At 40.2% G+C, this 26,060-nt stretch overlaps 1 protein-coding gene across 4 annotated transcripts in view; it reads right to left on the bottom strand.

Annotated features, from left to right (window-relative positions):
- pphln1 (periphilin 1) overlaps positions 1-26,060 on the bottom strand; it is a 155,512-nt gene that overhangs the window by 122,015 nt on the left and 7,437 nt on the right. For all 4 annotated transcript variants that reach the window (XM_043709067.1, XM_043709071.1, XM_043709070.1 and 1 more), the window contains exons 2-4: positions 12,816-12,916; positions 11,162-11,365; positions 8,838-8,899 (exon numbers count right to left, since the gene is read on the bottom strand). In XM_043709067.1, the coding sequence (XP_043565002.1) occupies positions 8,838-8,899; positions 11,162-11,365; positions 12,816-12,893 (344 nt within the window). In that variant the 5' untranslated portion in view covers positions 12,894-12,916. The remainder of the gene's footprint in view (positions 1-8,837; positions 8,900-11,161; positions 11,366-12,815; positions 12,917-26,060) is intronic.

The raw sequence follows: 26,060 nt of genomic DNA, 5'->3' as shown, positions 1-26,060 counted from the left end.
ATCGCCGCTCCCTCACCACCAGACGCCTGGAGGAAGAACGCCTCATTTTCCGCCTCGGAACACTTCAACTCCAGGGCATCAATGTGGACTTCAACAGTTTCCTCATTTCCCCTTCCCCCACCTCACCCTAATTCCAAACTTCCAGCTCAGCACTGTCCCCATGACTTCTCTGGACTTGTCCTACCTCCCTATCTCCTTTTCCACCTATCCACTTCACCCTCTCCTCCCTGACCTATCACCTTCATCCCCTCCCCCACTCACTATTGTACTCTATGCTACTTTCTCCCCACCCCCACCCTCCTCTAGCTTATCTCTCCACACATTTTCTTAGCCCTTCTTAATTCTGTGTTCCAATTGTCCCAAGTAGCTTCTGTGTTCAGTTTAGTTCTCAAATGTATTAGCAACATGATATTTACAATAGGATAACATTTTCTTTTTCATTTCCAACTCAGTACTGCCAACCACATTTTTATCATATTGATCTGGGCCAACCCTATATACATTTGAATCCTTGGCTTTGTATTGCTATGGACTGAAATGTCACCTGATAAAATGTACTAATCTGATAAAGTTTATGATCAGATACACAAACTTCAATTATGGACAAATAAGTTAAACAGGCGCAGGTATTTAACATCTGAAATCAAAAATATGGTTTTAGCTATTAAATAAAGTTAGATTTCTCTTTACAGATGCTGTCAGACCTGCTGAGCTTTTCCAGAAACCTCTGATTTTTTTCTGATTTACAGCATCCACAGTTCTTCTGGTTTTTATTTAGATTTTGAGTGTCTGTTCAGGGTAGTAAAGCCATTGATTTAAAACAAACCGACTCACAAAACATGCAGTACTCAAAAATCGGTTGTGTTTACACAAAGGATTCCAATTGTTTTACCATTCAGTAAATAGGAAGCATATCGTATTAGCATTAACATGTCCAATACATACAGAGGGTATTCATTTTTGAAGAAAGTCTTTGTTTTCAGAAAGACAATCAAAATGATAAATAAAATTAGAAGTGCTCCACTCTACATGATTACTAGATTTCAAATAGACTTTTCAAAATACTAAATGTGATAAACGAAAACATACTAGAGGAGCACTTCAATCTGATTCTCAATGCATGAAGTGAAAATTCTTATTTTTATTGAACACACCAGTTTAGTTTATTTGAAGGAATATATAAGCTCTGGACTGTTCATTAATGAAATACCCCATTGTGGCACAATCCATTTACGAGATGCAGATTGTCAGCAAAAGGGTCAGTTAGAGCATGAACAGCTGGATAAACAGTCTCTTATTCAAGTGTGCTTAAAAGGCCATTAATACGTCCAATGCAAGAATTATCCAACAAGTACTCACTGATACTGAGCAAATTAGTGGAGCTGCAGGCTGAGAAGTCCTCAATCATAAAATCTTAAGTGAAATATGCCAGTGCGACAGTTATCATGCTAATTTTAACTTTTTTCCGAAAGTCTCCAAATTCAGGGAAAGTCCCATTAGATTCAAAAAGAAGAAATGTAACACCTTCGTTCAAAAAGGGAAGGAAACAGAAAGTAAGGAACAGAGAGCAAGTGAATCAAAGGGCAGCTGAGAGTCATCACAGCAGAATTCTGGAGATATCGCCACAGTCATCACAACTGTACAGGAGACCTCCACAGGACACCCTCCCTCATTGAAACAGAGCCTAGCAAAGACGTCACAGGAGCTGGAGTAGTTGCATGATCCTCTTGCAGGATGTGGGAAATCAGGGTCACTACTAGTGGAAAGCCACTGCAGCCAGGCCTCTGGCACAGAGTTTGACCCTGTGGCTCAGAAGGGAAAGGGGGAAGAAGAGGAGATCGATAGTGATAGGGGATTCATTGGTTAGGGGAACAGACAGGAGATTCTGTGAATGGGAATGAGACCCCCGTGTGCTATGTTGCTTTCTGGGTGCCAGGGTCAGGGATGTCTCTGATCAAATCTACAGCATTCTTATAGAAAAGGTGAGCAGCCAGAAGTCATGGTACATGCCAGTACCAATGACATAGCTGGGAAAAGGGATGAACTCATGAAAAGTGAATTTCGGGAATTAGGAAGGACGCTAAAAAGGAAGCCTTCAAAAGGTAGTAATCTCTGGATGCCACACGGTAGTAAGGACAGGAATAGGAAGATCTGGTAAACAAATGTGTGGTTGAAGAGTTGGTACAGGGGGGCAGAGTTTCAGATTTGTGTATCATTGAGTTCTCTTCTGGGGAAGGTATGACCTGTACAAAAGGGACAGGTTACACCATTACTCGAGGGGAACCAATATCCTTGTGGACAGGTTTGCCAGAGGTGTTGTGGAAGCTTTAACCTAGTGGCAGGGAGGTGGGAATCAGAGCATCAGGTCAGAAGATGCATCTACGTTTACACCAACTGCTGCAACGAGCAGAGAGACGCTAAGGAAGGGTAGACTAAAACAGCAAGAGGATGGGAGTCCAGGCAGAAGGAAGCATTGCAATGCAATGCAGAGACCAAAGCAAAAAGTTAGAAACAAGAAAAGTAAAATTGGGCAACAGAATAATTTGCAAAAGTCAGGGAGATTGCTAGATTTTAGAAAGGGACAACTAGCGTAAGGGCACTTTATCTGAACGCCTGTAGTTTTCGAAACAACATCGATGAACTTGCTATGCAAATCAGTACAAAGCGTTATGATTTAGTTGGCATGACAGAAACGTGGTTGCAGGGTGGTGATGACTGGGAATTAAATATGAAAGGGTATCAGGATAGGCAGGAATGTAAGGGAGGTGGAGTTTAAGCTCTTAATTAAGGATGAGATTAGGGCGATAGGAAGAGATGATACAGGATCTAAGGAGCAAAATATTGAATCTATTTGGGTGGAGATCAGGAATAATAAAGGGGAAGAAGTCACTGGTATGAGTAGTCTATCGGCCAACAAATAGTAATGTTACAGTGGCACAGGTAATCAAGAAATATCTGACGCATGTAAGAATGGAACAGGAGTAGTCATGGGTGACTAACATGCACATTGATTGGCCAAATCAGGTCAGTACAGTCAGTCTTGAAGAGGACTACATCGGACTCTTCCATGATAACTTTTTTTTGAACAGCATGTTACCGAACCTAGAAGACTGCATGCAATCTTAGATCTGGTCCTGTGTAATGAGACAGGTAAAATTAATGATCTCGCAGTTAAGGATCCTCTCAGAAAGCGTGACCACAGTATGATAGAATTTTGGATACAAATGGAGGGTAGAATTGTATCATGTAAAACCAGGGTGTTGTGCTTAAACAAGGGAGACTATAATGGGATGAGGAAGGAATTGGCTAAAGTAGACTGGGAACACAAGGTATACGTGGAACAGTTGAGAAACAACGGAGGACTTTCAAAAGAGATTCTTCACAGTGCTCAAGGAAAGTACATTCCAGTTAAAAACTTGGATAGCAAGGTAGGAACAGCCAGCCTTGGATAACTAAGGAAAAAAAGGAAGGCATCCAATTAAAAGTTCAGGCTTACAAAGTAGCCAACAGTAGTGGGAAACAGGAAGATTGGGAAAACGTGAAAAAGCAACAAAGAACCATGTAGCAAGCAATAAAGAAAGCACAGAACATAAAAACAGGTATGAAAAGGTTTTGTAAGACAGAAAAGGGTGGTTAACGTAAACATAGGTCCCTTGAAGGATGAGAAAGGGGAATGAATATTGGGTAATTCTGTAATAGCCGAGGCCTTGAATAACTATTTTGTATCAGTTTTCACAGTGGAAGATGTGTCTAACATGCCAAAGAATAATGTTATGGATACGATGGGAGGTGACGACCTCAATTGAATTGTTATCACGAAAGAGGTAGTGTTGAGCAAACTTGAGGTTCTAAAAGTTGGATAAGTCCCCTGGTTGTTACAGAATGCATCCGAGGATGATGAAAGAAATAGTGGAAGTTATAGTAGATGCATTTGTGGTAATTTATCAAAATTCACCAGATTTTGGGCAAGTGCCGGCAGGCAGGAAGACAGCAAATGTCATGCTCCTGGTTAAAAAACAAAGTGTGTAGGCAAAAGGCAGGTAACTATAAGCTAGTTACTTAACATCTATAGTCAGGAAAATACTGGAGGCTATCATTAAAGAAGAAATAGTGAGACATCTGGATGGAAAGGGTTCCGTCAGGCAGACGCTGCATGGATTCAGGAAGGGTAGATAGTGTTTGACAACCTTACTGGAGTTCTTTGAGAATGTAACAAGTGTGGTGGATGGAGGGGAACTGATGGATGTTGCATTCTTGATTTCCAGCAGGTGTTTGATAAGGTATCACATGAAAGACTCATTCATAAGATAAGAATGCATGGAGTTGTGGGGAATGTACGAGCATGGATAGGAGACTGGTTAGCCAATAGAAAGCAAAGAGTTGGGATAAATGGGTGTTTCTCCGGTTGGAGATCAGTGATGAGCAGGGTGCCGCAGGGGTCTGCGTTGAGCACACAACTGTTCATGATTTTATATAAAGGATTTGGAAGAGGAGACTGAGCGTAATGTATCCAAGTTTGCTGATGATACTAAATTGAGTGGAAAGGCAAACTGTGCAGAGGATGTGGAGAGTCTGCAGAGAGATTTAGATAGGTTAAGTCCTTGGGCAAGGCTCTTGCAGATGGAGCACAAATTGGTAAAAGTGAGGTTACCCACTTTGGAAGTAAAAATAGTAAGTCATAGTATTATTTAAATGGTGAAAGATTGCAGCATGCTGTAATGCAGAGGGACTTAGGAGTGCTCATCCATGAATGGCTAAAAGTTGATTTGCAGGTGCAACAGGTAATCAGGAAGGTAAATGGAATATTGGCTTTCATTGCTGGCGGGATTGAATTTGAGGGTAGGGAGATTCTGCTGCAATTGTGCAAGGTGTTAATGTGACTGCACCTGGAGTAGTATTGTGCGCAGTTCTGGTCTCCTTACCTGAGGAAGGATATAGTGGGTTTGGAGGCAGTGCAGAGGAGGTTCACCAGATTGATTCCGGAGATGAGGAGGGTTATCCTATAAGGAGAGGTTGAGCTGCCTGGGACCGTACTCGCTAGAATTTAGAAGAATGGGGATCTTATACAAACATATAAAATTCTGAAAGGGTAGATAAGACAGAGGTAGGCAAGTTGTTTCCGCTGGTGGGTGAGACTAGGATGAGGGATATGGCCTCAAGATTAGGGAGAGTAGATTTAGGACAGAGTTGAGGAGGAGTTGCTTTTCCCAGAGAGTAGTGAATCTGTGGAATTCTTTGTCCAAGGAAGCAGCAGAGGCAGCTTCATTAAATATATTCAAGACACAGTTGGATGGGTTTTTGTATGGTTGGGGAATTAAAGGTTATGGGGATAATGCAGGTAGGAGGAGTTAAGATGATGTATAGATCAGCCATGATCTTCATGAGTGGCTGAGAGGCTCGATGGGCCAAATGACTTACTCCTACTTCTATTACTATAAAACTATGAAGGCAGTTAGCTTAACATCTGTCATAGGGAATACATTCAAAGCTATGAGTAAAAATGGTACAGCAGAGCACTTTGAAAAATTCATGGTAATCACACAAAATAAATATGCCTTTGTGAAAGGCAATACATTTTAACCAGTTTATTTGAAGTAACATGCACATTGGATAAAGGGGAACCAATAGATGTACTGTACTTGAATTTCTAAAGGCATTTGTTAAACTAAAAGGTTATTACTGAAAATAAAAAAGTTAATGGTGTGGAAGTAACATATCGGTATGGAAGGAAAACTGGCTAGCTAACAGGAAACAGTCAGCACAAACGTCATCTCCTGGTTAGAAAGATGTATGAAGTAGTGTGCTACCGGGATTGATGCTATGGTCTCAGCTTTTTACAACTTATATAAATGACATGGATGAAGGGAATCAAAGTTTATTTAAATGTGTTAATGAAAAGAAGAAACATAGAAACGGAAGTTGCAAAGATAACAGTAGAAAATTACAAAGGATTACTGATTGGTTAAGTGACTGGGCAAAGATCTGGTAAATGGAGCATAATGCACAAAAACATGAACTTGTCCAATTTGGCAAGAATGGAAAGTATGGATCATATCTAAAAAAGGTGAGACAATGAAAATTTCAGAGCTACAGAAGGAGTTGCAAAATATTCGTGTGCAGGTATAGCAAGTAACGAGAAAAGCTAATAAGATGTTACATTTCTTGCGAGTGAAATCAAATGCAAAAGTAGGATGGTTATACTTCAGTTTTATTGGCCAGCGGTTAAGACCACATCTGGAGTACAATACACAGAATTGGTCTCCTTAAAGGACGGACGTAAAGGTGTTAGAAAGCAGTTGAGAGAGTGTTTATTAGGCCGATACCTGAAAGGGGTAGGTTGGATAGCTAGGCCTGTACCGGCTTGAGTTACCTTAGGAAATTAACAGCCAACTTATTTGAAATGTTTAAATCTCCAGTGGGTTTTGACAGGTGGATATTGAAACACCGGTTCCTCTTGTGGAGGATTCTAGAACTTGGGGTCCCGAGTTCAGAATATGGCGTATCCAATTTAAGACCAAAATGAGAACAATTATTTTTCGCCGAGAGTTGTGTCGCTTTGGAATTCTCTTCCACAAAAGAGATAGGAAAATAATGATTTCTCATCTAGGTCTAGTTCTAGACCTGAAAGAGGATGTTGAAAATAATTGCATGAGTGCTATTAGCGCCATGAGATTTCAGGTATGAGAAGAAAAGGGAGAAGCTGGAATTGTTATCCTCACAGTAAGGAAATGTGAAGATATTTAATTGAGGTTTTCAAAATTACACAGTGTTTTGATTTCTATTTGCAGGTGAGTTGGCACCAGAGAACACACATTCAAGATCATTCACAAAGAGATCAGTGGGACATGACAAGCTGAAAAGCTATACACAGTTAATTTTTGTGATCTGAATACAATGCCTGGAAGGGTATTGAAAGGAACATTCAAAAGGAAATTGAATATACTTGAAAATAAAAACATTGCAAAACAATTGAAAAAGAGCAGGGAAATAGCAATTTATCTGTTCTCTTATATAACCAGTATTGAAAGAATGGGTTGATTGACTTCGTTTTCGCTCTAAATCTCTATAATTCTATTTAGTAAACGTTATGCTAATTACTAAGTTGAATTGTATTCTTGCAGTAACAGTCTTACTGACAAGATAAAGTCACAAGATGATAAAAGCATAGAATTACAACTTGCTCTGGTATGAAATTAACACACACTAAAGGAGAAAAACCCAATAGGTTCAATTTATTGCGCCACTTGCACATCACTTTTGATAGTGATAATGAAGGTCTTGTATGCAGATGAGAAACTATCCAGAGATCCCAAGTTATTAGGGTCCGAATGTCAGTTCAATTATTATATTATTAAAGAACTGACAGAGTCTTAGTAGACAATGAAAGTTTTAATTTAAATTTCTCTCAGGTTGGAAAATATGATAGTGCAAAATTGAGTTTGAAAGCTAACTCTAGCTACTCTGCAATCAGTCAAAAGCTGAAGATATACAAGTTAAGCACTGGTTTGAAAATAACCAAATTATATGAAACAGCTTACACTGACAAGAAGCCAAAACTATTCACTTAACTCAAAATGCACAGTAAACCTATTCCAGAATGATTAGAACAATTAATGAATACAAACTGTCATTAAACCCATGATTGTTTTGGATTCCAAGACTCATTAGTGCAACAGAAATTGCATACTCATACCTTTTAAATCTTGCACATTATACACCTTACTGAAGGAAGCCAGTCAAATATCATTTACTAATAAAAAAACTCCAATTTCTTTTTTCCCCAAACTCGTTGCATTTATTAAATAAAAATATCACTCAGGTATGAGACATCTGGCAACACAGCATTGCTAAAAATGCAAAGAATTTATTAGACAGTCATGTTCTAAATGGTTCCTTTTAAATTAAAGTGTTGTGAACTCTGCCCAGAGACAGTGCCATGCAATGTAGTTGCTCGGTGAGGATCCATAAGAACTGAAGGGGTGAGTGAGCAGTATGGGTAGGAGATGATAATGCTATGAGAGGCAGAGGGAAAAGTCTTGCATTAATGTCAAAATTGTTTTCTATCTGGACAGGTGGAACTTGGGAAGATTTATGAACCAAATAGTCACCAGAGGGTGCCTTGCTTGTGGAAATCAGTGTGATGAGTGATGGGGCTTTGAAAAGTAAAATTTACCCTGAGGTGGCAAGGAGAAGGGAGCCAGCTGAAATGCCAAAACGGAACAGGATGCTAACTATAAGGCTGCAGGTCTGCACAAAAAAAAAATGCACCATAAAGGTATGAACATGACATGGGGATTTCAGTTACATCAGTTTATTTATATATGTATTTTCTGTGGCTTAGTTGTCGACTAAGTAATGCTTGGTCAACGTTGATTTTAGTAAACTCAAAATCTGAATTTTGTCATTAATTTTTTGATCAGTTGTTCAAGTATTCAGAACTCTTTAAAAGTTACTGATACCCACTGGGATTGTAATTTTTGAGAAATCCAGGGTTTTGGTCCACATGCAACACAAGTTGTTCAAGCAAGAAACAAATTGAACAACCATTCCCAACATATAATTTTTGTTTAGTAACATCAACTTTTAATTTGGATTGCCCTTTGCAGTGAAACAAATAGAGCACTTTTATATACCATTTCCAAATTTTGGAAAGAAGAAAATCTATAACGATTTAATTGAAAAAAAAGATGAAGACAAGGCTTATCAAAGTCCAAAACAATATATATATTTCAGATAATTAATAGTTCACATGTATAGCACTTTAAATCAATTTATTGTTCTTCTAGCATTGTTCCAAAGGACAATAAATCCATGTAAGCATAACTGTCTTCACCTACCTATAATCGGACGGTCTATTTTCTGAGTGATCCTCTCTGGGCCATCTGGAATTTTCATCATCCTGGGTGCATTTTATGCAAAAAAAAATATTGACAAAAATTTAGAACCTCACTACCAGAACTTAAAATAAATTAAACAGAATGATATACATTGAGGGGAATTTTAGTCACAGTCAAAACAGGTTTGTGCCAAATAGGAAGTTAAAAATAATAAGATTAACTATGTTGCAAAACTGCCCACTTCCACCTTGAAAAGTGGAAGGACTGGGTGGGCAATTAATCTTTCAAACATGTGGGAATTACAGCAGTGTTTAGATCAACCCTAATAAATAAGAATGGTCTCCAGTCAGGCTCATTTGAGCTGAAGAAACAAAGTTATTCTGCACTATGGGAGAAAGAGCTAATGGAACATATTTTGCTTCACCTCAACGTTTATGTCTAGTTGAAGGGAAGAAACTGCATGGTAATTCACAGAGAGGTGAGAAGTACAAGGATAAATGCTCAACAGGAATTCTCGGGGCTCTGATAGGTGCATAGTGGAGAATACCTATGCTGCAGGTGAAGACAAACACTCACTCACTTGATGTTATTCTACAATGCCATGTTGTTTATGACTTTGTACAGATAAATTGAGGTGTTATCAGAGATTCTTACATTCGAGGAACAGTGTGCGATTTTTCCAGGTGTGATAGTGAGCTCAGAATGAATTGCTGTTTCCTAGCTGCTAGGGCAAGGAAAACAATTTAACCAGTGGAGACAATTCTGAAGGGAAACATTAAGTGCTGTGAAGATAGCGCCTCATTCTTCTATGGTTTTGATTGTGAACTGAAATTTTTTGAATTAGTTCCAAAAACTAAGGAATATTGGATGATTGCTGGATATTTTGAAAGCAAGTAACCCTAACACTCATTGCTAGAATTGTTTACACAGCTGCTTGTTCAAGCAGTAATTGAAGTATAGCTTACAGATGAGTTGGAGCCAAAGGGTTGGGTACAAATGGAACTTGGTTGCCAACAAGCAACCGATGGATAGTCACTAGTCTACAGACCAATAACAAAAGCTTTCTGCCAACCCACAACTACACAACTTGGGGTTCTGAACAGGGTAGGTGAGGTCTTCAAACCTCCACTATCTCAGGAGCTCTGTCTTTTCTTTGCAGTAAAAATTACTTAAAGCCCAAAGTAAAATCGGTTTAATTTTCCTTCAGCAGTTGCTACAAGCTTTGACTTTTTAAACTTAAAATAGAATCTTTTATAATTATAAATGGATCCCCTGAGCCTCCTGAAAACTAGTGAAAGACTCGGAAAGAAAATAGTGAACCAGTGTTCTGACCAGCACAAGAATTAACACAGCAACCCTGTGAATTGGGACCACTGAACTACCAAGTCTTTCCTCTCCATAACACCCATTTTTGCTGTGTGTATACAAGTGCATGCATGTACGCAAGGGGTTCCAATAAAAATATTAAGAGTTTTAATAATAATATTATGTGCTGACAGTTTCTAATTGTTTACCCTTAGCTCGAGAGTATAATTACTGTGATAAACAGCAATTTTTGTAAAGTATAGAAACCTAGTCTGTGTTGTCAACTGGAGTCTGAGAGTCAGGAATATTGAGAAATCTTCACTTTATAAAAATCTTTAGTTGTTGTAAGACTCCAGGAATAGCAGGGCTTAAATTTCCAGCATACCACGTAAGCCTTAGTTGACATAAAATACCTACATTACAAAGATTAGAATAAGTGTCTTGCAAATTCAGTGTTACACAGTAAAAAGTAGAACTTCTCAGGTAGCAATTTTAGAATTACTGCTGCATATGTACCCAGTTACGAGAAGCAAATTAGAAGTTTTAATAGTTGACTGGCGATACAAAAGATTTCCAAGTCAATGGAATTGGTCAGGGAACTCTTAAAACCAAATTGGTTTCCTCTAAACCAATATCTTGGCAATCAATATAAAGTTACCAATTATGAAAAATCAAACCTGGAAAGGAACAGTAACACAAATCCTTTCATCTTCGCAAAAAGTACTTTTGAACTTCAATCATTAACATAATGTAAAAAATAGAGGACAGACAAATAAGAAATTAAGGAAACAGTGAAAGAGAGGCTGAAATCTGTTGCTGATTGTTCTAATAACTCAAAATAAGCAGGGTAAAAAGAAACGGTAATGTTTGTTCATCTTTTACATGACAAATACTGCAGATGCATGCCATCCAATCAAAATCACAGAAACTATAACTTCTAAACAAATTGCAGTTACTGCATAATTTAAAATTATTTGCTTTGCAAAAAACTGAGGAGGGGGAAGAAAGGTTAAGTTTACCCAGGAGCCAGTTTTAAGTGAAGGACCAAACCGTCGACCATGTCCATAATCACGGTTGTCAGCAGAGTACCCTCGATACTCCTCTGAATGGCTGTAATAATTATATTCACGGCCAGTGCTGCCACCTCTTCCTCCATCACCACAACGATCATAATCCTGCCTCCTTGACATCACTTGCACCGTTCTTTGAAAATCTGCAGATTCCTAGGAGAAAAAGGTTCAAAATATTTGTGGCAGAACACCATAGTAACATTAGAGTGCCACAGATTTTAAAAAGTAATTTTCCCTACGACAATACACAGGAGTACACATTAAATAAAGAAAATAAATTAAAAGAAAACCTTACTTATTTAAAAATTCTGACTTACTGATCTAAACTTATAGAACAATAGTTAATTAACTAGCTTTGTTATTTGAGTAACCAAACATTTAATCCAAAGTGGAATGGCAGGACGCTACTTGACAGAACTGGGAAATTCAGTCCGACTCACTCACATTCCTCACAAAAGCCCTGAAACTGTCATCAGAAATTAAGGCCTCATCTTAAGGACAGGGAAACCAGGTTTTAAGTATTCTCATTGCAAGGGAAGCAGATTTAAAGGGCCTACTGGTCTACTTTTCCTCCAAGATCCCATGAAAAATTGGTTAAAAATGAGAACAGTCACAATGTGGAATGCTTTGTGGATCAATGCTGTACAATGTAACACATTTATAGCCCTTCTCTGGTTTCTTCAGGCAACAATTTTCCGAAAAGGCAACACTGTTGTGCCAGCTGAAAACTAGCCATATAACAAAACTTTCCATTGACACTAACATAACATTTGAAGCTCGTCACAACTGAACTGCTACGTGAGTAAATGTTTTGGGTTTGTGATCTCCATTTTCTATAGCTTAAGATAGCATTTAGGTTCTGTACATAGCAATCTGCTTGCACATCACTTCAATTTTCAATCCCAGTCATGCCCCAAAACCTTTGTCATATAATGATTCTGGTAAATAAGATGATGCTTTTTTTGCTGCCAATAATCACACTAACATATATTTGGGTTACAAGTCAACCAACATTTTCAGTTATGAACCGCAACTCTTACATTCATAATGAGTCTCAAATTTACAACATAGAAATGCAGGTTTTGTTTAACTTACACTTAGAAGTTGGCACATGGGATCAAGCAGGTGCCACAGGTCAAACAAAAAATGTTTGGGATTTGGAAGACATGCTCAGACAGGGCAGACCACATATGACTTGGTGAGTGATGAGCAAAAATGGGTTTTCCAGCAAAATGAATTAAGTACAAAGCAGCTTTCATGTTTAAAAATTGTAACATTTGCTTACAGAACAAATAACTGCAGAGCGAGGGAAAAGGAATTCACTGCTTGTGGAAAAGCTGAGAATAAGCGGAAGTGTGATCTGCACATAAACCTCAGTTAAACCAAATTAGCCAAATTTCAGCCAAACACAAAAAAAGTAAAACTGTACATAGATAAGAGGGTGAGAGAAACATAAATGAGCGTGAATGGAATCTGCTGTTGCTGTATTATCTTCTCAACGAACTCAGATTTCAGCATTTACTGTTTTGAACTAAGTATGGTAAAACTTCATGCAGGAAGGACAGGAGAAAAAAAAACGAGAACCTATTACGAATAAACATACAGCATGTTGTGTTCTTTCAGGATGCAAGCGACCCCGTTGATTTCTTTCGCCACATTGTGATCGTGATTCAGACCACATTCCCTTCTATATACGATGCTTGACTGTGAAGGAAAAGACAGGGAATTAGTGAGACATACTACACGACTGCCAGCTATCCTGTTTTGCACTGAATAACTATGTTGTTTGTACGCCAGAGTGAATTTGGAAGTCTGGTGAGGACTAAAAGTGCACTTTCAAATCCCCATCTCATTTTAAACTACAAAACAAATAATTTTTTAACTGTCCATGTGTTACTTGGAACTTCAGAATTTGTGTAATTTAACTATCAGAATAATGATTCACTTATTTAAGCAAAAAAATTGATGAATGTGAATTGCAAGGGTGACAAAAACATACAATTTGATATCTACAATATTAACACAAGGCTATAATTCATTACATAATTTACTGCACCAAACCTCATTGGATAGATTGCAACTTCAGTAGAGAATAAAAAATTCAAATTCAACTTGAGACATATGCAAAAGAAGAAATGCTTATTGGAATCCTTAGCTATAAGCTGGGTGCACCCTTCTGAAGTGGATATCAGGAGGCACAGTTTAATCTTTTCTGTCAAACTTGTATTTTTCAGTGGTGTAATTCCAGCTGCTTCCTTATGAAGAATCTATTCTATTTCTCTTTCTATACTTTGCATTAAATTGTAATATCATTTACAATTTTTCTATCTCCATTTTTGCATGCTTCATTTCTTCAGAAACCAAGATTGCAACAGCCAAAAAAGTTCACAATTTCCAATAAAGATGGATTGTATAACAATCACAACTTTCACAAAAAAGATAAACTATTCACAATTTTAAAACAATTAAACAAGAAAAGCCTCATTGTTAACACTTGTTTCATTCACAAACTATGCATTTAATTCCAAGGGAAAATTCAGCATTTCTTCAATCCCTGGAAGTATATAAAGTAAGCTCCACAACATATGTCTATCCTCATGGTTCCGTCAATTAAACTGGGAACTTAAATCACCACCTCCCCAAGCAAGCTAACAGACTTAATTATTCATATAAAAAGCAAAATCCCACAAATACTGGATTCGTGAAATAAAAGCAAAACATAGTGGAGAAACTCAATAAGTCTGGCCGGCATCTGGGGAGAAAGAAACAGAGTTGATGTTTCCACTTCAATGCTACTCTATCAGAAATATACTCAAGGGAAAATGTCATAGGTTTTATAGAAAAAGAGCAAGTAAACAAAACAAAAGGAAAGCCCAGGAAAACATTAAAAACATTTGGGGAAATGAAGATCAATGGAACAACAGATCTAAAGTTAATGGTAACAGCTTTAATTAAAGAACAAGGCATTGATTCAGAGTAGATTAGCAGAATAAAAGGTCAGTTCTGAAAACAAAAACATGAAAACAAGGTACAGATACTGGGGAAAAGCAAATCAAATTGAAGGACAGTTCAGTCTGCAGTTGTTAAACTCAGTATGAAGTTGAGAAAGCTGTGGCGGCACGGTGGCACAGTGGTTAGCATTGCTGTCTCACAGCGCCAGAGACCCGGGTTCAATTCACACCTCACGTGACTGACTGTGTGGAGTTTGCACATTCTCCCCGTGTCTGCGTGGGTTTCCTCCGGGTGCTCCGGTTTCCTCCCACAGTCCAAAAATGTGCAGGTTAGGTGAATTGGCCATGCTAAATTGCCCGTAGTGTTAGGTAAGGGGTAAATGTAGGGGTATGGGTGGGTTGCGCTTCGGCGGGTCGGTGTGGACTTGTTGGGCCGAAGGGCCTGTTTCCACACTAAGCAATCTAATCTAAAAAAAATGCTCGCCTTCCAGCTTGCATTGGGCTTCACTGGAATACTGCAGCAGATCAAGGAGAGAAATGAGAGCAAGATGGTGTGTCATGCACTGAAATAGCAAACAAACAAAAAGTTGAAGTCACGTCTGCGGTTTGAACAGAGATGTACTGTGAAGAAGTTACCAAGTCCAGGTTCACTGTGTGATGGAGAAAATATTGCAACAAGCAGATTCAGTATAGAGTGAAAAAAAATACATATAAACTGCGGGTTCACCTGGCAGAAGTGCCATATGATCTTGGACATTGAGAAGGGAGATGAAAGAGCAAGTGTTCACCACCTGTGATTGTACAGGAAGATGCTGTGGGAGGGTGCGAAGTGCTGAAAGTGATAGAAGTAGCCCAGGGTGTCACAGGGGGTCCTTCCCTTTGGAATGCTAACTGGGGAGTGGAAGATGTAATTGGTTGTGGGATCATGCTGGAGGTGGCAAGAATGGACCTTTGAATATGGAAGTTGGTGGGATGGACAGTGAAGACAAGTGAAAGCCCACTTTGGTTCTTAGAGGAAGGGGAAGGGGTGAAGACAGAAGTGTGGAATGAGTCACATACCGATAATCCTCCCCTTCAAACACAGTGGAGGCATCCTCAGAAAAAAAAAATGGCATATCAGAAATACAATTGTGGAAGGTAGACCCTTTAGAAAGAACGTAAAAGAAAATGGGAGAACTGAATGGAAATAATTACTGGAATCCAGCGGTGAGGAAGTGTACTTGAGGTAGCTGTGGGAACTGGTGGGCTTCTAATGAATAATAGACAGAAGTGGGTACTGCAAATGCTAGACATTAGAGTGGTGCTGGAAAAGCACAGCATGTCAGGCAGCATCCGAGGAGCAGGAAAATCAACGTTTCAGACAAAAGCACTTCATTTGTAGACAGGCTGTCCTTGAAAACTGAGATAGAGAAAGAAAAGAAGAGAAGGAAAGAGTGGGAAATGTATCAGGTAGGAGAAGAATAGAAATTGAAAGTAAAAGTAATTAACTTTTCCAGATCTGGACAGTCATTGATCTGCTCAAGAAAGAGTTACAGGGCCTGGCCCTGAAGTTGGATTGGAATAAGGAACGATCTTAAAATCCTGAAGTTAAATTATTTGATGTGGTTATTTGCATCTGCAACTCATCAACCTTATCTTCCAGGCTTTGTGTTCACTGAAAAGCAGTGCAACCTAACAAGTTATTTTGGAGTCACAGAGATGAACAGCACAGAAACAGACCCTTCAGTCCAACTTGTCCATGCCAACCAGATATCCCAACCCAATCTAATCCCACTTGCCGGCACCTGGCCCATATCTCTCCAAACCCTTCCTATTCATATGCCCATCCAAATGCCTCTTAAATGTTGCAATTGTCCCACCCTCCACCACTTCCTCAGCCAACTCATTCCATCCACGTACCACCCTCTGCATGAAAAAGTTGCCATTTAGCTCTCTTTTATATCATTCCCCTCTCACCGTAAACCTATGCCCTCTCGTTCTGGACACCCATGCCAGGGAAAATACCTTGTCTATTTACCCTATCCATGCCCTTCATGATTTCATAAACCTCTAAGGTCACCCCACAGCGTCCAGTGCTCCAGGTAAAATAGCCCCAGCCTAATCAACCTCTCCCTATAGCTCAAATCCTCTAACCCTGGGAACATCCTTCTAAATCTTTTCTGAACCCTTTCAAGTTCCACAACATCCTTCCGATAGGAAGGAGACTAGAATTGCATGCAATATTCCAACAGTGGCCTAACCAATGTCCTGTACATCCACAACATATCTCCCAACTCCAATATTCAGTACTCTGATCAATAAAGGAAAGCATACTAAACACCTTCTTCACTATCCTATCTACCTGCGACTCTACTTTCAAAGAGCTATGAACTTGCACTCCGAGGTCTCTTTGTTCAGCAACATTCCCTAGGACCTTACCATAAAGTTTAAGTCCTGCTAAGATTTGCTTTCCCAAATGCAACATCTCGCATTCATCTAAGTTAAACTCCATCTGCCAATTCTCAGCCCATTAGCCCACCTGATCAAGATTCCATTGTAATCTGAGGTAACCTCCTTCACTGTCCACTACACCTCCAATTTTGGTATCATCTGCAAACTTAATGACTATACCTCTTATATTCACATCCAAATCATTTATATAAATGACAAATAGTAGTGGACCCAGCACTAATCAGTGTGGCACTCCACTGGTTAAAGGCCTCCAATCTGAAAAACAACTCTCCATCACCACCCTCCGTCTTCTACCTTTTGAGCCAGTTCTGTATCCAAATGGCTAGTTCTCCCTGTATTCCATAAGGTCTAACCTCGCTAACTAGTCTCCCATGAGGAACCTTGCCGAATGCCTTACCGAAGTCCATATAGATCACGTCCACCGCTCTGCCCTCAATCCTTTTTAGTACTTCTTCAAAAACTCAATCAAGTTTGTGAGACATGATTTATTTCCTCTTAGCCCGTTTCCACATAATACCCAACAATTTCTTGTGCAATCTCTCTCTAGTACTCTTATGTGCACCTTGTTTCTCCTTTCTAATGTTCCCATCTCCTTAACAACTTAAACAAGTTTAAAATTACCGCAACAGCATGAGGAAACTGCTCTGCAAGGATAATGGTTCTGACCCAGTTCATTTATATCCCATTCTATTGTTTCGGTTCCATTAAACAGGGAATCAGCCCTAAGGATTCTCCATCTTTCCAGTCAGGCACTTATCTGTTCTACCTTCCAATTTCTATATTCATTAATACCCAAGCCTGGGATGAATATATAAGTTACTGTGGGGGAGTCCAAAACCAGAGGACATAGGTTTAAGGTGAGAGGGGCAAGAGTTAAAATAGATCCAAGGGGCTACGTTTTGATGCATATATGGAATGAGCTGCCATGTGAAGTGGTGGAGGCTGGTACAATTACAGCATTTAAAGAAGGTATTTGGATAGGTACAAGAATAAGAAGGGTTTACAGGGATATGAGCCAAATGCTGGCAAATGGGAGTAGATTAACTTAGGATATCTCGTCAGCATGGATGAGTTGGACCGAAGAGTCTGTTTCTACGCTGTACATCTCTATGACTCTACTATCTTTGACCACCCTGGATTCATCTCTTTTCTAGGTCCCTAAAATCTGCTTGCAGGACCTTATCATCTCTCTTTCCATGCATGATGTTGATATGAATATGGACCAGAGATTTGGCTGGTCACCTTACCTCCTGAACACTCTGCAGCCTCTATCACATCACACACCCTTTAATCAATCAATCAATCAATGAGGCAATATATCAATGAGAAGTACATGAGAAAGTGCAACACTTGACCTACTCTCAGGAAATAAGGCAGAGCAGGTGACCAAGGTGTCAGTGGGGGAACACATTGGGGTCAGTGACCATAATTCTATTAGTTTTAAAATAGTGATGGAAAAAGATGCACTGAATCCAAAAGTTAATATTCTAAATTGGAGGAAGGTCAATTTTGATGGTATTAGGCAAGACCTTTCAAAGGTTGATTGCAGGTGGATGTTCGCAGGTAAAGGGATGGCTGGAAAATAGGAAGTCTTCAGAAATAAGATAACGAGAGTCCAGAGACACTATATTCCTGTTAGGGTGAACGGCGAGGCTGATAGGTGTCGGGAATGAGGGATGACTACAGAAATTGAGATTTTGGTTAAAAAGGAAGCAAATGCCAGGCATAGACAGCAGAGATGGAGTGAATCCTTAGTAGAGTATAAAGGCAATAGGAGTACACTTAAAAGAGAAATCAGGAGGGCAAAAAGGGACATGAGATAGCTTTGACAAATAGGGTTAAGAAGAATCTAAAAGGGACTTTTTAAAATATATTAAAAGGACAAAAGGGTAAATAGGGAGAGAATTGGGCGCCTTTAAGATCAGCAAGGTTGCCTATGTGTGGAACTGCAAGAGATGGGGGAGATACTAAATGAGTATTTTGCATCAGTGTTTACTGTGGAGGAGGATGTGGAAGATACAGAAAGTGGGGAAATAAATAGCGACATCTTGAAAAATGCCCATATCACAAAGGTGGTGGTGCTGGACGTCTTAAAATGTGTAAAAGTGGATAAATCCCTTGGACCTGATCAAGTATACCCTAAAACCTGTGGGAAGCTAGGAAGTGATTGCTGGGCCCTTGTATTTGTATCATCAATAGCCACAAGTGAGGTGCCACAAGACTGGAGATTGGCTAATCTGGCTCCACTATTTAAGAATGGTAGTAAGGAAAAGCCAGGGAACAATAGACTGGTGATCCTGACGTTGCTGGTGGGCAAAACGTTGGAGGAAATTGGAGGATTTATTTGTATTTGGAAAGGCAAGGACTTATTATGGTTTGTCAACATGGCTTGGTGTGTGGAAAATCATGTCTCATTAACATGAATTAGTGTTTTGAAGTAACAAAAGAGGATAGATGAGGGCAGAGTGGTGGACGTGATCGATATGGAATTCAGGAAGACATTTGACAAACTTCTTCGTGCTCGGCTAGTTAGCAAAGTTAGATCACATGAATACAGGGAGAACTAGCCATTTGGATACAGAACTGGCTCAAAAAGGTAGCAGACAGAGGGTGGTGGTGAAGGGTTGTTTTTCAGACTGGAGGCCTGTAATAAATGGTGTAGTACAAGGATCAGTGCTGGGCCCGCTGCTTTTCGTCATTTATATAAATGACTTCAGTGTGAACATTGAAGGTATGGCAGTAAGATTGCTCCAAAATTGGAGGTGTAGCAGACAGTGTACAACGGGATCTTGATCAGCCAATGGGCTGAGGAGTGGCAGGTGGAGTTTAACTTAGATAAACATGAGGTGCTGTATTTTGGAAAGGCAAATCAGGGCTGGACATATATACTTAAAATGGTAAGGTCCTAGGGAGTGTTGCTGAACAAAGACACCTTGGAGTGCAGGTTCATAGTTCCTTGAAAATGTAGTCACACGTAGATAGGACAGTAAAGGTGGCATTGGTATGCTCTCCTTTATTGGTTAGTGCATTGAGTATAGGAATTGGGGGAATAAGTTGCAGCTGTACAGGACATTGGTTAGGCCATTTTTGGAATGCTGTGTGTAATTCTGGTTACCATGCTATAGGGAGGATGTTGTGAAAGTTGAAAGGGTTCAGAAAAAGTTTACAAAGAACGTTGCCAGAGTTAGAGGGTTTGAGCTATCGGAACAGACTGAATAGACTGCAGCTATTTTCCCTGGAGATTGGAGGTAGAGGGATGACCTTATAAAGGATTATAAAATCATGAGGGGTACGGATAGGGTAAATAGAAAGGCACAATGGATCTGCAAACCTGAATAGGGTTTCCCTGGCACCGGCAGCCTGAAACTAGAGGGCATAGGTTTAAGTGGCACAGGAAAGATTTAATAGAGACGTAAGTGGCAACTTTTTCCACACAGAGGGTGGTGTGTGTATGGAATGAGATGCCAGAGGAAAGTGGCAGAGGCTGGTACAATTACAACATTTAAAAAGGCATCTGGATGGGTATATGAATAAAAAGGGTTTAGAGGGACATGGGCCAAATGCTGGAAAATAGGACTAGATTAATTTATGATATCTGGTCAGCATGGACGAGTTGGACCAAAGGGTCTGTACAGCTCTTATGACTCTAGTTTGGGGAAATTGACATTTAAAGAATTTCACACCACTATTGCTTTCCTAATATTCTGCCTGCTCCCTTTTATAGTTGAGTCAAGGTTTGCATAAAGATTTCTAGCTCACATGCCGGTTGTCGTAGTTTTGGGTACGTTCGCCAAGCTGGGAAATGGATTTGCAGACATTTTGTCTCGTCAAGGTCACATCTTCAGTGCTTTGGAGCCTCCTGTGAAGCTCTGTTGTACTCTCTTCTGGAATTTATTTGGTTCCGTTCCTGCTACTTCCAGTTGCTCCTTGTAATAGCTAGTATATTGGGTCTAGGTCTACATGTATAATGGACTCCGTGGAGGAGTGCCACACTTCTAGAAATTCTCTGGCTGTCCTCTGTTTAGCTTGTACTGAGATCGTTGTGTTGTCCCAATCAAATTTGTAGTCCTTGTCACCTGTGCATGCGGCTACCAGGAACAGCTGTCATGGCGTTTAGTGGCTCATTGGTGCTCGTGAATGCAAATTGCTAGTTGTCTGCCTGTTTATCCGACAATGCTGCATATAGTCTTTGCAGGGAATCTTGTAAATTATGTTTGTCTTGCACATGATAGGTATAGGTTCTTTTAGAATGCACGCAACACTACAGAGGACAAACAGGCAGACAACTAGCAATCGGCATCCACAAATAGCCACTGAATGCAATAACCAGTTGTTCCTAACAGCAACAGACACAGATGACAAGGACCACAAATTCGACTGGGACAAAACAACGATCATAGGTCAAGCGAAATAGAGGACAGCCGGAGAATTTCTAGAAGCATGGCACTCATCCACAGACTCCATGGCTACTACAGCAATCAACCAAAACCTGCAACCAGAAGCAGCAGGAATGGAACAAAATAAATTCCAGAAGACACGGTACAGCAGTGTTTCCTAAGAGGCTCCAAAGCACTGAACACGTTACCTAAACAGGGGACAAAACACCTGCAAATCAACTTCCCAGCTCAGCGACCACACCCACAACTACGATATTTGAGTCACTTTAATATTGCCTCAAGTTGCATTCTTCAAAGGAATCATCATCCTCGACAGCATTCAGACCTAAATAGTTGGAAAGTGAGATGTATGGAGGGGACTCCTGCACACTCTAGTAGTCATCAATCCCATCTCAATCTGCTCACCCTTCAGCTGGATTGTGACCACTTCCAGAAACATATCATTCACAAAATTCTCTGTCTTGTGGATGCATTGTATTGTCTCCAGTTACCACTCAAATTCTGAAATCCAAAGCTCAAACTTGTCCAGCTGAAGACATTTCCTGCACATGTAGTCACATGATTGTAGTATCTTGGAGCACCCAACCAAGGCGTCAGATATCCATTTGAAAGGGCAGGGATTTCCTGCTATAATTCAATGTACTCGACCACTAAACAAATTGATCAGAATAAAAATGTATGACATCAAAGATGAGACTGCAATCCAAATTCAACTATTCCAGCTCCTTACCTTCGATCCTTCCCTCAACATTGAACTTAGTTCCATTGAGTACTGTCTCTCCCCCCTCTCTGATCAGACTCGACTTCACTCCAGAATCGCTCTTTCAATTTTTGCCTGTGTTCCTCTAGCCTAGTCTGCTCCGCTGCTGTACCCGTTAGCCTGAACTACTGTTGCACTTCCTGATTCAAGTTTGCAGATCTTTCTTTCTTTGCATTCTTGCTCAGGTCTCACCCTTACGAGAACTATGTCCTGGTATTGCAATATTATGAGGAGAAAGTGAGGACTGCAGATGCTGGAGATCAGAGCTGAAAATGTGTTGCTGGAAAAGCGCAGCAGGTCAGGCAGCATCCAAGGAGCAGGAGAATCGCTTTTCCAGCAACTCATTTTCAGCATTGCAATATTATGATCCCAGCTGATAGTAATTCTGGTGAGTAAGACTTCACTTTTTCAATTTGCTTGATGTGGTGATCAATCACTGGACATATTCAAATATGACTGCCAATGTACTTTAAAAAGAGAACTAAATTTATTATGCAATGAAAAGGAACAAAACCTATGGCTATATACAACAATTTGGAAAGAATATCATCTTAAACAATTAAAAATTCAACCAGTTTTCCCTGCAAAATATTTACAGACACTTAATCCCAGCGGTCTCATTCCTATTTTTCTCTTTAAAATTTCTTAATAAACCGACAAGGCTCCAATCAGTGTTTTTTCAGTGCACATTCACTAGATAGGATTCTCTTCATTACTGGGTCTTCCTGAAAGACATCGACAAAGACTAATTTGCTCATATTGAACCTTTAACGAAAAAGAAATTCATGTTTGTGCTCCATCTCCACCTGCTTCTCTCTGAAACTTAGCAACATTTTCAAACAAAAATTACTTTGACCCACTCTTGAATAAAAGGATTCTGACATGTCAAATAAACAAGTCATCTTTGTGGCACAGAAAACCAAAAATGCATTCTTCTCTACTACAGAAACAAAGTCCCCAAAAATATAAACTTTCATCTTAGTACCATGCCTTCAGGTACCCAAAGCTAAGCTCTAAAATTTCCTTCCCAAACCCATGTACCATCATGTCTCTTGCTCCCATGTGACCTGGCATTAAACTAATCAATCAGTTACCATGGTTTTGGTCAGTAACTCCCTCTCTGGCTCAGTTTTTTGTTAAAACTGATCTCCGGAGTGCTGTGGAGGAGTTTATTATCCGGATGTAGGTTTGGTTGCTGAGCTGGAAGGTTTGTTTCCAGACGTTCCATCACCATACTACATAACATCTTCTGTGAGCCTCTGGATGAAGCACTGGTGGCGTAGCCCACTTTCTATGTTTGGGTTTCCTTGGGTTGGTGATGTAATTTCCTGTTCCTTTTCTCAGGGGGTGGTAAATGGAATCCAAGTCAATGGGTTTGTTGATAGAGCTCCAGTTAGAATGCCATGCTTTTAAGATTTCTTGTGCGTCTCTGTTTGACTTGCCCTAGGATGGATGTCTTGTCTTAGCCAAAGTGGTGCCCTTCTTCATCCGTATGTAAGGATACTAGTTAGAGTGGGTCATGTCTTTTAGTGGCTAATTGATGTTCATGTATCCTGGTGGCTACTTTTCTGCCGGCTTGTCCAATGTATGTTTGTTACAGTTCTTGCAAGGTATTTCATAAGTTACATTAGTTTTGCTTGCGTTCTGTATAGTATCAAACAAGCAGACAAAACACATCCAGAAACCCTTAGCCACGCTCCACTACATCACAAGACATCTCAGAAATTACTGTCAGACTACTCAGACTCTTTGGCATCATGGTAGCCCATAAACCCACCAACACACTAAAACAGCAGCTAATGAACTTGAAAAGACCCCATACAGACAACAAGCAAAACTAATGTCATTTACAAAATACCTTGCAAGAACTCTTAACAAATATACATTGGACAAACAGGCAGAAAACTAGCCACCAGGATACATGAACATCAACTAGCCACTAAAAGACATGATGCACACTCACTAGTATCCTTACATATACGATGAGGAAGGGCGCCACTTTGGGACAACACATCCATCCTAGTCAACACAAGTCAAACAGAGAGACGCATGAGAATTCCTAGAAGCATGGCATTCCAACTGTAACTCTATCAACAAACACATTGACTTGGATCCCATGTACCACCCCCCCACCCCCGAGAAAAAGAACAGAAAATGACATCACCAAAGGAAATGACATTACCGCAGGAAATGCCATTACTAATCCAAGGAAAACCAAACATAGAACGTAGAACAGTACAGCACAGAACAGGCCCTTCAGCCCACGATGTTGTGCAGACCACTGATCCTCATGTATGCACCCTCAAATTTCTGTGACCATATGCATGTCGAGGAGTCTCTTAAATGTCCCCAGTGACTCTGCCTCCACAACTGCTGCTGACAACGCATTCCATGCTCTCACAACTCTCTGTGTAAAGAACCCGCCTCTGACATCCCCTCTATACTTTCCTCCAACCAGCTTAAAACTATGACCCCTCGTGTTAGTCATTTCTGCCCTGGGAAATAGAATCGATAGCCAGAGACTATCTAAGCCTCTCATTATCTTGTATACCTCAGGGTTAGGTGCCCTCTCCTCCTCCTTTTCTCCAATGAAAAAAGTCCGAACTCCGTCAACCTCTCCTTATAAGATAAGCCCTCCAGTCCAGACAGCATCCTGGTAAACCTCCTCTGAACCCGCTCCAAAGCATCCACATCTTTCTTATAATAGGGCGACCAGAACTGGACGCAGTATTCCAAGTGCAGTCTAACCAAAGTTTCCTCAGTACTGCCACTGTGGCTGTGTGATATTCCCTCTATACTGCACCTCCAAAAGTGTAGTGCTCTTCAGTAATCTTCCTGCAACAATTCAGTGTTCCTCAGTACTGTGCCTCCAACAATGCGGTATTCCTCACTACTGTCACTCCAACAGTGCAGCACTCCTCAGCACTTTCCCTCCGACAATGCAGTATTCCTCACTACTGTACCTCCAACAGTGCAGTGCTCCCCAGTAATGTATCTCAAACATTGCCGTTTTCCTCAGTACTGTCCTTCCAATGGTGCAGTGCTGCCCAGCACTGTATCTCCAACAATGCAGTATTCCTCAATACTGCACGTCTGACAGTGCAGTGCTCCTCAGTACTGTGCCTCTGACAATACAGTGTTCCTCCAGAAATGCTCCTGCACTCCTGCACTGGGTGTCTCGACCTGAATTTTGTGCTCAAGTCTCCAGAATATGACTTAGTTTTCTTTTGAGAGGTGAGAATACAACACACTGTGCCACATGAGGGCAATAGAAATAGGTCAGATGTGTCATGAATACTGATACCAAATAAGATGATTGGACAGTGATGAAAAGTGGTCTTTTCTGAGTATGACATTGTTGTACTGTGGAACTTGTTAGTGTTTGAATGGAATTGTCCTGAGATCCAGTTTACAATCCCATTGCTTGTCTACTGCGTTGTGTTTATTTTCCTTCAACTAAAGCTTTCCCTTAGTAAGTATTTCTACACTATTCAATCATTGGGCTTCAAAACATAAATCATGTCTGTTCGGAAAGAAAGCTGTAAATCACAAGACAGACGTGGTATACATTTCAGAAATAAACTGTGTAGTTCTGTTTCACTTTAAAATTGCATGGTAGGGTAAGAGTTGTAATATTTATTGAGAGGTAAATGCTTTGCTGAAGTCCATATACACCACATCCACAGTTCGACCCTCATCAACTTTTCTAGTCACATCCTCAAAAAAACTCTAAGGTTTGTGAGGCATGACCTGCCCCTCACAAAGCCGTGTTGACTGCATTTAATCAAGCCATGCTCTTCCAGATGGTCATAAATCCTATCCCTCAGAATCCTTTCTAACACCTTGCAGACGACAGACGTGAGACTTACTGGTCTGTAATTGCTGGGGATTTCCCTATTTCCTTTCTTGAAGAGAGGAATTACATTTGCCTCTCTCCAGTCCTCAGGTACGACTCCAGTGGAGAGTGAGGATGCAAAGATCTTCGCAAGTGGCGAAGCAATTGCATTTCTCGTTTCCCAAAGCAGCCAAGGACAAATGTGGTCCGGGCCTGGCGACTTGTCGATCTTAATGTTTGACAAAATTTTCAGCACATCAGCTTCCTCTATCTCTCTCCATTTCAGCATGCACACTTGCTCTTCAAAGGTTTCATTCAGTACAAAGTTCATTTCTTTCGTAAAGACAGAAGCAAAAAACTCATTTAGGGCTTCCCCTACCTCCTCAGACTCCACACACAAATTCCCTATGCTATCCCTGATCGGCCTTACTCTTTCTTTGACCATTCTCTTATT

Source organism: Chiloscyllium plagiosum, chromosome 19 (assembly GCF_004010195.1).
Source record: "Chiloscyllium plagiosum isolate BGI_BamShark_2017 chromosome 19, ASM401019v2, whole genome shotgun sequence".
NCBI classification, from domain to species: domain Eukaryota; kingdom Metazoa; phylum Chordata; class Chondrichthyes; order Orectolobiformes; family Hemiscylliidae; genus Chiloscyllium; species Chiloscyllium plagiosum.
This window is presented reverse-complemented; position numbering and strand designations above follow the sequence as displayed.